Consider the following 13,173-nt stretch of genomic DNA (forward strand, 5'->3'; position numbering starts at 1 on the left):
AAGAGAGTAGAAAGATTAAACATTATAAAAACCTAACTTTGTTAGCCACTGTAATGTTTCTTAGAGAATAACCTAGGGATGCTAATAAAATCCACAATGAATAAAAATGTATTTTTGACTTTTTTTGAGGTTTCTGTTGGTTTGTCTAGGAACTGGCCATGATGACACAGAACTTAACTGCGTATAAAAATTCCTTACAGGATAGGACAGGGCAGGTTGGGTGTAGTGCAGTATGGCTCAATTCATGTTTCAAAATTCTGAGTCAGTAAAATGGCACCAAGCAGATGCCTTCCTGTTGGAGCCGACTTCAATGGGTGAGTCACAGTCGTTACATTGAGATAGCCTGGTATCTGAAGAGCAGGCAGGAGATTGTGACAGTCATACACTTCACTAGTCCCCTGTTAAATATTCATCAGGCCCAAATGCAGAGCTCATAAATTAGAAAGTAGAGTTCAGAGTCCTCCTTCCTCTGCTATTGAGGATTTTTCAAAATTAGCAACTGAGAAGACCACAGTGTACACTTAAACCGACTGTTGAGGGCCATGTACGTGTCTGGGTCATTTACAAGTTGACGTTTTAAATTGGATTATTTATTCATTTACTTAATTCATTTATTTACTGACTAACTTACTGATACAGGGTCTCGATATATATCCTTGGCTGGCCTGGAACTCACTGTATAGACTGGGCTAGCCTCAGACTCACAGAGATCCATCCACCTGCCTCAGCTTCCAGAGTGCTGGAGTGAAAGGCATGTGTCACTGTGCCTAATGGGATTTTTATTTATTTATTTATATATTATTATTATTACGGGGAGCACACATGCAATGGCACATGTGTGGAAATCAGTGAACAACTTTATGGAGTGAGTTCTCTCCTTCCACCTTTCCATGGGTTCCAGGTATCGAATCTACGTCAGCCGGCTTGCACAGCAATGCCTTTACCCACTGAGCCATCCCACTGACCCCAAAAGTTGGGGTTCTTTTAACTAAGTTGTAATATTTACCTATAAAGTAAGAACTACAAAGACTAACCCCATTCCATAAAAAAGTTACTTAAGAACAAAAGGATGGCAGCCAGGCGGTGGTAGCACACACCTTTAATCCCAGAACTCGGGAGTCAGAGGCAGGCCAATCTCTGTAGGCTAGCCTGGTCTACAGAACGATACCCAGGAAAGGCACCAAAACTACATAGAGAAACCCTGTCTTGAAAAACAAAACAAAACAAGCAAATAAAAAAAGGAACAAAGGATGGCATGTTAAATTCCAGTATAAATCTGGACTACACCAGACTTATCAGAGAAGCGCTTCAAAATCATGACACCATGCCAGCACCAAGTCCCAACCTCTGCCAGCCATGTAAGAGCCTGTGGCCACAGAAGCCCTGCCAAAACCTTCTTCAAGGCTATCCAGGGGCCACATCTCCAGCTCTGCTGACACAGACACGAAATCAGGACATGTGACCAGAAGGAATAAACAAGTGTCATCCAGTGACTTCATTTTATCTCATCCTCTTTACTTGTTTTATCCAAAGTTGAACTCATTTTATGAACAGATTTGAGCAGGGCCAAGGAGCCTCAGTCTAATGCCTTCTATATAGCCCAAGGGAGAAACAAAGAATTTTGGAACATTCGGTCATGGTTAGACAGGCGGGTGAGAATGTTCTAGAATGGTCTTGGAAGTTAAGAGGAGTTACTTTTCTCATTGCTATGACAAAATACACACACACACACACACACACACACACACACACACACACACACACACACTGTAACCTCAGAAGGATGGAAGGGTTTACTCTGACTCACAGTTGGAGATCACAGCCCATTAGAGTGGGGAAGTCCTGCTGGCAGGAACAGAGCGCGCGAGTCTGCTGGCCACACTGCAGGCAGAGAGGTGAATGCTGGTGCTCACTTCAGTTCTCCTGCCATTCAGTCTGGGACCCCAGCATATGAAGTGCAGCCATTCAAATGAGGGTAGATTATCCCACCCTCATTACCCAGTCTAGAAACTCAGACATTCCCAGAGGTTCATCTTTAGATCCTGTCAAACTGATGACATTAACCAACACAGAGAGGGTCTGAAATTAAAGAACAATCAGCCATGCTGGGCCAACCCTGCATAGAACCCCAAACTCTCCCACTGAGCACCTCTTGCCCTCTCAGACACCTCTGCTAGCATGGAAATATCACACCACCACTGCGCCTTAAAGTTGAAATAGAATTTGAAATGACTTCCTGTAGCTCTATATTGAGTAGAAGATACTAGTTTGAGATGTTGAAGTTCAGTGGTCACCCCACCGTGGAATCTTAGGCCTACAGGAGGAGGTTCAAGGTCACCTGGTGTGGAACAAGATTTCAGAGAACTTGTCGGCCAGGAGGATCTGTCAGCCAGCCACACCCAGTCCTCCGGAGTGCCCTGATGGCATTCATCAAAATAACCTCCGAGCAGGAAGCTTTTTCTAAAGTTGCTGGCCTTGAGAACAAAGCGTACACTGGCAGCATTTTTCAGGGCTCTTTGGCCTTCCTCACTACTGAAGTTTTTGTTTGGGCTGGTTGGTTTTGGCTATTGCCTGTTGTCAGGAAGGCCAAGTTTTACGTGAGGCACAAGATCCAACAGTAGAAACATTTAAACTTTTATGGAGTGAGGAAGCTTTTGAAGGATTTTTCTGGTTCATCTAAAAACATTAGTTTGGCTGAGTACATAGAAGCCTACTTTTCCCATCCAGGCATTGCATGTGACATTTATCTGTCATCAAGTTCCTCATAAGAAAAAAAGTGAGTCACGGCGGCCCTCCCCTGAGATGCCTGTCCCCATACTTGAGTAAGTCTTCTGTTGCCGGCTAATCTGTATTTCTAAGCAAACACCTAGGAAACAGATTTCACTAAGTCACTAAAGATGCTCACATGATGAGTTTACTTTTTATTAGAGGGTAATAAATCACTTCCTTTTAACAAAGTAAAATATATGCTATTTGGTTAGAATAATAATACGAAAGTAACACATAATTATACCTTTTTTGCTGAAGCCAATAAGATTTTAGACAAGACAGAGAATGGGAAACTGAGAAGATTACTGAAGAGGTTAAGAGTACTTGTTGCTCTTGCAGAGAACCTGAGTTCAGTTTCCAGCACTACCTGTAACTCCTACTCCAAGGGACTCGGACACTTTCTTCTGGCCTCCAGGCACCACACACACACACACACACACACACACACACACACACACACACACACACACACACACACCAAATAAATAAATACATAAACAAACAAATAAATACCTAAACATTTTTAAGAATGAAAATGGTAATTAGTCCATGCAGCCATCAAAGAGAAAGTAGATAATTGGCTGAGGCTGCTGTATTAGTTACTTTTCTATGCAAAGACATCAAGACCAAGGAACTTAGAGAAGAAAATTCGCCCGGGAATTTTCTCATAGGCTAGAATCCATGACGGCAGAGTGGAGGCAGGTGTCGGGCGACTATAGCAACAACTCATAGCTTATATCTCAAACCTCAGAGAGCTAACTCAAATTGGCATGTGCCTTTTGAAACCCCAAAGCCTGTCCCCCAGCAACATACTTCCCCCACCAAGGCCACGCCTCCTAATCTACCCAAACAGCCACCAACCAGGGACCAAGTGCTCGAATGCCGGCAGACATCTCACACAAACCACCATAGTTTCCTACCTGCCCAGAGGCTCACCTTAGAGCTGCACGTCAGCCTGAATTTCATTTAGATGGGGCAAGAAGGCAAAAAGAGGGCTAAGTGTCCCCACAAAGAGCAGATGCCCCAGGGAGCCTTGACGGGAATATGAAGGCCGTCGGAGAGCACACATTTTCAGAGAAAGCCTTGACTCCCACTTTGTGTGGACTCCACGGATCTGTGTTTGCTAAGACACACGGAGAAAGGCAAACATGGCTGCAGAAATTCAAGCTGAAGACGCGCTACAGTTAACTCACACATAAATGGAAAGTGGAGAAGTAAAGCCGAGCCATGCAAACTATTTCCATTTTGGAGTTGGAAGGATTCAAAGCAGAAGAGTTCAGTGTTAGCAGAAGCAAAGGTGAGTCTTCTGGGTTAAGAAAGACTCAAATAAGTTTGGCTAGCCAGTGCAAACAGAATGAACATGTTTAATCAGCCTTAAAAAATGGTGGACAGTTAGAATGACCAAGATTCTTGAGACGATGAATGGAAAAGTCAGAGTTGAAAGCAAAGTATACAGTCGGTGGTTAAGGGTGGCAAGTCCTCAGGACATCTCTCACCTGGGGCAAGAGGAGGGGACAGCTGAAGACATAATCTCAGGTAACACGTGACCTCACTGTGTAGCAGCGAGTCTGTCCGGAAGTCAGTGTGACTCCCGGGTTTGGCGGTTTGAGATGCCAGTCAATGGTGGGGATTCAGTGAGGGAGGACAAAGCCACATGGCTGTCGTAGGTGGTCTGACTGGAGCACACCTTTGCGGATGGGAGCAATGCTGATGGATGGGCTTCCTAACAGCAGGTGTCAGGCTGAGCCACTCTGAGCGAATGAAAATGAGATCACTTCCGTGGAGAAACGAAGGACTGGCCGTTAAAGGTCTGTGCCAACGTAAGCTCCTCTAGCTGTGTGGCCAGCGCAGAGAGAGAAGCTAGAACCATAGCAATGGGTGACCAGAGTTGGAGAGAATGTGAGGGACGAACAGCAGAGGGTTGAGGAAACAAGTCTCGTCTCCCTGGCTGTCATTGGTGACATCGTGGGGACGGCTGGCAGTGGCCAGCAGGTCTCCAGTGATAAAAATGTTTTCGTTCTGTACTGTCTGAACAGTAAGTAGCTACTGTGGATATTGTGACCACCAAGCAACTAAATCTCCGACTCCAAACGTTTTCATCTTTATGTAAATGTGAGAGACAGTGCTAGTCTAGATAAAGCTCAGGAGAAAATATGAGATCTGAAGAAGACCGACAGACTGCAAAGGAATTGCACCAAAATTCAGAAGTATGAAGGGGTTAGGGAGCAGGTTGTGACTAAGCCTGGCTGTACTTAGAACAGTTCTGTGTTGTGGTGGCATCCAGATGGTAACAGTGCCTGTGAGTGAAGGGAGCTGAAGGTGAACTAGAGGTCAGATTGCAGGGGGCAGTATGTGTGAGTGCATGTGCAGCCGGGGGATGATGGGGGTTCCCCAAGAGACTCATCGCTTACCCCCAGACCTGAAGAAAGGTAACCAGGCCCCAGAAGGCATGAGATAAAAGCCACTGGGTGAGGAGATAACAGTCTGAGGCTTCAGGAAGCGAATAATTTTGTTTGTAATTTTTGTTTATTTATTTATTGTGCATGTGAGTGTAGAGGACAAGTTTTGGGAGTTAGCTCTCACCTCGATGAGGCGGTTTCTCTTACTGTTTCTACCGTGACAGACTGGCACCCAGCTTCTGGTGATCCTCCTGCCTCCGTAGGGTACTGGCCTTACAGATGTGCACCACTGCAGACTTGGCCATCAGGCTTGCACAGCTCATGCCTTTACCCCGAGCCACATCCCAGACCTATTTTGTTCATTAAAATACTAGTTATTCTCAGGACCAGCAAGATGGCCCAGCAGGTAAAGGCACTTGCTGCCAAGCCCGAGGACTGAGATCAATCCCCAGAACCTACATGGTGGAAAGACAGAGCCTCTTAGGTTGTTCTCTGATCTCAACATACACCCTGTGACACATGCATGGCTTCCCATATATACATATATGTATATAAACACATACATATGTACACACGTGTACTATATATATAGTACACGTGTGTGTATATGGTGTGTATATATGTACGATATAGTGTATACATGCATTGTGTGTGTGCATGCATGCATTCTCTGAAGGAGACTTTGTAGACCAAGGAAAAGGTAGATTCGGCCCTCTGAATCTGGTTTTTGGCAGACAAGTGAGAACACTGTAACTTTCCCAGAGGATGACAATCATAGTTAATTTTAATGTCTATAATTTTATTTTACAGGTCTGCTTGGACTTTGGAAATGGACTTCACTTAGAGGTGAGAAACTAAGGGGAATTAATCCCACTTTGGGGACCCAGGGCCTTAGTTTTCTGGCAAACAGGTTGGCTATGCTTTACTAGATTGGAAATCTACACTGCCTTAGACCTGGACCTTCTCATTCAAACAAGCACAAAAGAACCCACATCAAAGAATGCTCAGTTCCGCATTTTATTTTTTAAAAAAAGACCTTGCCAGGCATAGAAGAGCACACTTCTTTGGTCCTAGCACTCATGAGGCAGAGGCAGGTGGGAGGCAGGTGGGTCTCTGTTGGTGACCAGCCTGGTCTACAAAGTGAGATGAAAGCCCTTTACCCATGGCTGTGAACTGTGAGAGCATGGAGATCGTGGGAGGTTTTCCTGGAGACATTAATTAGGAATGAGTAAAGATTAGGATTTCTGCAGTTTTATGTTGTAAGTTTTAATGTTCTCATCTGTTTCTTAGAGAGACAGAGAGAAAGTGAGCATAAAGTTGTGTGAGAAGGATATGGGAGGAGGGGAGGGAAACATGATCGAAATATAATTTCATGAGAATTTTTTATTGAAAAAAAATGTTTTAAGTCATAAATCACATTTTATTAAGAAAAATTTCCAAGTAGAAATAAAGAAAAATGAGAGGCAGTGTAAACATTTTAAAATAAAACACATGATTATTTAGAGCAACAAAATGGGTAGAACGAAGAGATGAACCTGGTGCAGAATTATTCTGTACTAAGTCAACTACACTGAAATTTTCCTTGGATAAAAAATTTCTACAGGCCAACAAGATGGCCCAGCAGGTAAACTCACCTGCTGTCCAGCCTGAGGACCTGAGTTCGATCCCCAAGAACATGGAGGAAGGAGAGAAATGACTCCTGCAAGTTGTCCTCTGACCTCCATGAGTCACACATGCACACGCGCGCGCACATGCGAGCACACACACACACAATAAATAAATAAGTAAATGTTTAAAACTATATAAAATCTCCCTATAAAACCTAACTGAAAATATGTAAAATAATTTTCCCATGTCGAGTTTTAAAACACAAGAAAAGGGCAAACTTAATGACTTACCAGTTGGTAGGGGTGGGAAGCAAGAGCTAAACCCAGAGCCTAGCCTAGCCTCAAACTTAGAATCCCGCCTCTACTTCTCAAGTGCTGGATTACAACATGTCTGACCTTGCCTGCTGGCATCAAATTTCTGTCAACCATTTCTGAAGAGAAAGTCCTAAAACACAAAGTCATGTATTTTCAACCCAAAAGTCATCACAGAAAGTGGAACTCAGTTGTCAGCCAGAAAGAAAGGAAGCCCTTGGCACACTCTTGCTTCTAATCGTAAGGGGCCAGCTCATTTATTGGTCTTTTGTGGAGCTTGCTTTGGAAACTTTTTCTTACTATGGAAAACAAACCCTGCCACTTTACCAGCTGGGAGGCCCTCTCTCCTGTGCCTACAGAGTTTGCCAGAATTTCCTCTATGAAAATGAAGCTTGTTAAAAAATACAAAACGTATCTTAAGTTTTGCACTATTTTGTTTTTAATCGATTAGGATTACTTTAAGTAATACATTAAACTATGCACTGTTTTTAAGTTTAGTGAATTGCAGAATGTCCGTGGGGATGTATTAATTGAAGGTAACCTTGTTAACAGGTTTTCAGCACAAGAAGAGGAGACAAACTGCTCCCTAAGCACACACACTTGGTGCGCCAAAAGCGGGCCTGGATCACTGCCCCTGTGGCTCTGCGGGAGGGAGAGGACCTTTCCAGAAAGAACCCAATTGCCAAGGTACCAGCTACAGAGCAATATGGTGTGTGTATGTGGTGGTGGTGGTGGTGGTGGTGGTGGTGGTGGTGGTGGTGGTGGTGGTAGTGGTGTGTGTGTGTGGTGTGTGTGGTGTGTGTGGTGGTGTGTGTGTGGTGGTGTGTGTGTGTGGTGGTGTGTGTGTGGTGGTGTGTGTGTGTGGTGGTGTGTGTGTGTGTGTGGTGGTATGTGTATGTGTGTGTGTGTGTGTGTGGTGTGTGTGTGGTGTGTGTGGTGGTGTGTCTGTGTGTGGTGGTGTGTGTGTGTGTGGTGGTGTGTTTGTGTGTGGTGGAGGTGTGTGTGTGTGTGGTGGTGGTGGTGGTGTGTGTGTGTGTGGTGTGTGTGGTGTGTGTGGTGGTGTGTGTGTGTGTGTGGTGGTGTGTCTGTGTGTGGTGGTGTGTTTGTGTGTGGTGGAGGTGTGTGTGTGTGTGGTGGTGGTATGTGTGTGTGTGTGTGTGTGTGTGTGTGTGGTGTGTGTGTGGTGTGTGTGGTGGTGTGTCTGTGTGTGGTGGTGTGTGTGTGTGTGGTGGTGTGTTTGTGTGTGGTGGAGGTGTGTGTGTGTGTGGTGGTGGTGGTGGTGTGTGTGTGTGTGGTGTGTGTGGTGTGTGTGGTGGTGTGTGTGTGTGTGTGGTGGTGTGTCTGTGTGTGGTGGTGTGTTTGTGTGTGGTGGAGGTGTGTGTGTGTGTGGTGGTGGTGGTGTGTGTGTGTGTGTGTGTGGTGGTGGTGGTGTGTGTGTGTGTGTGTGTGTGTGTGTGGTGTGTGTGGTGGTGTGTCTGTGTGTGGTTGTGTGTGTGTGTGGTGGTGTGTTTGTGTGTGGAGGTGTGTGTGTGTGTGTGTGTGTGTGGTGTGTGTGGTGGTGTGTGTGTGTGTGGTGGTGTGTTTGTGTGTGGTGGAGGTGTGTGTGTGTGTGGTGTGTGTGGTGGTGTGTGTGTGTATGTGTGGTGTGTGTGGTGGTGTGTGTGTGTGTGGTGGTGTGTTTGTGTGTGGTGGAGGTGTGTGTGTGTGGTGGTGGTGGTGGTGGTGGTGTGTGTGTGTGTGTGTGTGTGTGTGTGTGTGTGTGGAGGGGGGGAGTTAAGGCTGTGGTGTATGAAAATTACTCTGTCCACTTTCTGATATAAGGAAAAATACAGTACTGTACTTATCATGTGTGTTTAAAAGTGACCAGAACTTGCCTTGCAGACATCAATAACACTTCAATACATGATTTGAGGATTTGATTCAGCCACATCCCAGGGAATCTGGCGTTGGGTCAGCCTTAGTCTAATACACAACCTCACAATAGTCACAAAAGGATAATATCTCATGAAAAACAGCAGCTGCCAGGAACTGAGGTCTGAGAGGAAGAGTGGCTGTGACTGTGGCCTTCTTGGCTTGGGACAGCCCTGCATGCCTGACTTCTGCAGTCAGTAATCGACAGCTGTCCTTTCCCGCAAAAGGAATCCAATTTTCAGATAAAGTCCAGGGCAGTCCCAGCATGGGGTACTCTAATCCCAAAGTTAAGTTAGCTGTACGAACCTGAGTGCGCACCCCTCTGGTTAGTCTCCTTAAAGCTGTTCTTATTCTGCCCATCTCTGTGACTGGCACTGTAACTCTACTTCTTTTTTTTTCCACTGTTTTTATTTATTACGTTACATTGGTGGTGCGGGGAAGCTCCACAGCCATATAAGGTCAGCGGACGACTTCGGAGAGTCTGTTCTCTCCCTCTGCCGTGTGTTCCAGGGACTGAACACTGGTCATCAGACTGGACAGCATGCGCCTTTACCCACCAAGCCATCTTGCTGAACCTCCTCTGTATTCTAATAGCTTTCCACATACTTGCAGTGTTTGTTATTTCACTTCCTGCTACCCTCTGGCTCCCCTTCCCTTCGCTTTCCTCCTACATTGTCCCCAGTGACTATACCATTAGAAGATGACACCATCTTTTCCAGCAACCACGAACAGTCCTGCCTCCTCGGGAAGGGTGGGACTCACGCGCCGCGCCGCGCCCCCCCCCCCCTCCCCCCCCCCCCCCCCCCCCCCCCCCCCCCCCCCCCCCCCACCCCCCCCCCCGCTTTTCTTCAGTCCCACTGCTGAAGTCCCTGTCACCTCCACCTCCCACCTGGTCTCCCTGATTTCACTCTTGCCAAAGCCTCACCCACCTGACACCCATTCTCTGGAATTAGCAAGAGCAAACTTCTGAAGACAAACCAAAGCATGTCCACCCTATTACTGAGGCCCTGAAATCAGCTAAGGGAAGGGCAGAGAGGAAGAATGCCCCCCACACGGTCTGTGGGAGCTCATGTGATTGTTGGCCTTGGACTCTCTCTGTCCTGGATTTCTACCCCCTGCTTCACTGCATCCACTGAACTGGCCACAGGTCACTCCAGCCTTTCACCCTTGGCCCTTGCTGGTGTCTCTTCCTGGAGTCTGTTCCCCACAGGGATTTTTGGTACATGACTTCATCACATCCCTGTTGAAATGTCTCTCTGTCCTCTGATCCTGTCTGAGTCTGGCTTACAGCATGTTTGTGCTAGACGTTGGTCAGGTACTGCTTGCTTGTTACCCGCATCATTAGCATAGACGCTCCATGTGAGCCTCAGTCCTTAGGGCTGTCAGCCCTGCCTGTGCCCTGCCTGCGCAGTGGGTGTTCCATAAACATCGGCGTAAATGTATCCACGCTTGATCTTCAACTTTCCAATCTTATATGAAAGGGCTTCTAAAAGAGAAGTTCAGTTATAGACTCAAAGACAATAGTTTCCTTTTTCTAGCATCCTGCTGTATTTATTATTTACTTTTTTAAACACGACCATTGTTTTTGACTTTTAATTTTATTGTGTATGTGTGTTTTCACATACACAGTCTGTGTCGGATCCTCTGAAACTGGAGCTACAGACAGTTGTGAGCTCCCACGTGTGTGCTGGGAACCCAACCCAGGTCTCTGCAAGAGCAGCCAGAGTGCTGTTTACCATTGAGCCATCTCTCCAGCCCCACCGCACTGTTTTATAAAAGCCTGCTAAAATCTAGACTTTGACTGGCCTCACAAAGCGGCATGTGTACAACAAACAACTGAGTGTTTTGTTTGGACTTTGCTCGGTTTTGGTTTTGTTTCTGGTTTTTGTATCTCAGTCATTCATACTGTCTGTCAATAGATTTCCATAAAACTGACTCTTGAGTATAACTGTTATTCTCTGTTCTTATTCATTTTAATTATACAAGTTGTTAAAAGGAAAATTTTCACAAAAACCAAAGGGCTGATTTCACATGCTGCTCTTGCCAAGGGCCTGAGTTTGGTTCCCAGCACCTCATGAGGCTCACAACCACCCGTAACTACAGCTCCAGGAGATGTGGCACCTCCCTCTGGCCTCTGCAGGCCTCTACCGTCACATGCACAAACTCTTCCATCCTCATCTCGCTACATACATATACATAATTAAAAATAAAATACACCTTTTAAAATACTTTACACAGAAGGCAAAATACCTCAGGAAATTATCGACACTTTCCAAACTCCCCACCTAAAATCAATACTCACGACAGCCCTACTCCAGCGGATGTTGGAAAACTGTGGGAAGAATGTGTCATTAATCCTAAGGTTTCAGTACAGAGAGCTGGTCGGGCAGGTAGGGATTTACGTCTTCAGTGATACGTGACGACAAACCACAGAAGCCAAGAAGCCTGGGGAGGGACACAGGGAAACACAACTAATGAAAACGTAGGTAGGAACAGGATCGCTTATGGAGAAAACAGAGGACAACTCCAGGGCGCCTAGCAGCTTAGAAACAGTACTGATTTGCCAAAGTATTTATTCCAAGCACAAAAAGTGCTTAAGTGTATTCACCCCTGTCTGTGAAGATGCTCTGTTCATACCTTTCAGGCAACTGGGTGGATTTATGAAAGTAGTTTTTGATTCTGGAGTTCTTACTGTATGTACCAAATTTAAAATATCCTCCCCCTGAGTTGGGCATGGTGGCACATGTCTATAATCCCAGCTCTTGGGAGATAAACGCAGGAGGATCGGAAGTTCAAGGTCATCTTCAGCTACATATCAAGTTGGAGGCTAGCCTGGACTATCTCATTAAACCTACTTCCAGTGAGTGTAGCTCAGTAAGAGCTCTCTGCAAGCATGCAGAAGTCACTGGTTTCTACCCTAGTACACCAAAGAAAAAAGAAAAAAATCTACTGCCCCTCCAAGATGTACCCCAACTGTATCTCAATTCCACAATAGTCACAAAAGGTGAGCAGTGTCCTACTGTCCATTTCACAGAGAGAACTGAACCGAGGGAGGCCGAGCAAATGACCAGTGTCACTACATGTCCCGGGCCACCTGCCTCCTATCTATCTATACCATGATACCTTCAAAAGGACATTGTCATTAAACTGTTTTATAAATTATAAAGGTTTTAACTTGAGACATTCCTCTTTTCTTTTTATGTTAGATACATTCTGACCTTGCGGAAGAACAGGGAATAAAAATCACCTATAAATACACTGGGAAGGGAATTACACAGCCACCCTTTGGTATATTTGTCTTTGATAAAAACACAGGAGACCTGAACATTACCAGCATTCTTGACCGGGAAGAAACACCGTATTTTCTGGTAAGAAGGAACAATTTTACCTTTTTTTGTAGTTCTTCTTTGATTACAGTTATGAGTTGTTTTTGTGTTTATGCTATAGCAATTGATTTTAGTTCAGCTTAAAATCTGTTATTGTTCCTGTCACAATTCAGCTGACTGGCTATGCACTGGACTCTAGAGGAAACAACCTGGAGAAACCCTTAGAACTACGCATTAAAGTTCTCGACATCAACGACAACGAGCCAGTGTTCTCGCAGGATGTCTTTGTTGGGTCTGTTGAAGAACTGAGTGCTGCACGTAAGAACGTATTGCTTTTTTAATTCTGTGTGTTTGCGTCTGTGTGCTTGTCTGCATGGGCACCACCTGTGGGCAGGTGTCTGTGGAGGCCAGGAGAGGGTGGGTGCCAGATCCCCTGGAACTGGAGTTACAGGCAGTTGTAAACTACCTGATGTGGATGCTAGGAACTGAACCTGAGTTCTCTCCAAGAGCAGCCAGTGCTGTTAACCACTAAGCCATCTCTCCAGACCTAGACCCAAATATATTTCCTTTTTATTGCTGGGGGTAGGAGGTGGGAGTGGGGGGGTATATACAACCAAGGTCCTTTATCCTCCATATATAAAAACACAAAACTCTATCTTTTTAATAAAACTTGAGTATTACTCATAGGAAGAATGATAATAAACCCCTCACTCCAGGTTCAGACCTCTTTTATTACTGTAAATTTAAAGGACCTTAAGAATCTTGGTCTTTTAGAAAAGATGATAGATTAGATTGACACAACAGGTAAGGTCTCCATAGCAACTGTTCAAGCCTGCCCTGTAAGGGGAA

The 13,173-nt window shown here is 45.3% G+C and overlaps 1 protein-coding gene across 1 annotated transcript in view; it reads left to right on the top strand.

Moving 5' to 3' along the window:
• Dsg2 (desmoglein 2) overlaps nt 1-13,173 on the top strand; it is a 45,967-nt gene that overhangs the window by 9,525 nt on the left and 23,269 nt on the right. The window contains exons 2-5 of the mRNA XM_052741604.1: nt 5,979-6,014; nt 7,640-7,774; nt 12,205-12,366; nt 12,498-12,642. Of these exons, the coding sequence (XP_052597564.1) occupies nt 5,979-6,014; nt 7,640-7,774; nt 12,205-12,366; nt 12,498-12,642 (478 nt within the window). The remainder of the gene's footprint in view (nt 1-5,978; nt 6,015-7,639; nt 7,775-12,204; nt 12,367-12,497; nt 12,643-13,173) is intronic.

The sequence above is a fragment of the Peromyscus californicus genome, unplaced genomic scaffold (assembly GCF_007827085.1).
Source record: "Peromyscus californicus insignis strain IS unplaced genomic scaffold, ASM782708v3 Scaffold_17__1_contigs__length_78620276, whole genome shotgun sequence".
In the NCBI taxonomy this organism is placed as follows: domain Eukaryota; kingdom Metazoa; phylum Chordata; class Mammalia; order Rodentia; family Cricetidae; genus Peromyscus; species Peromyscus californicus.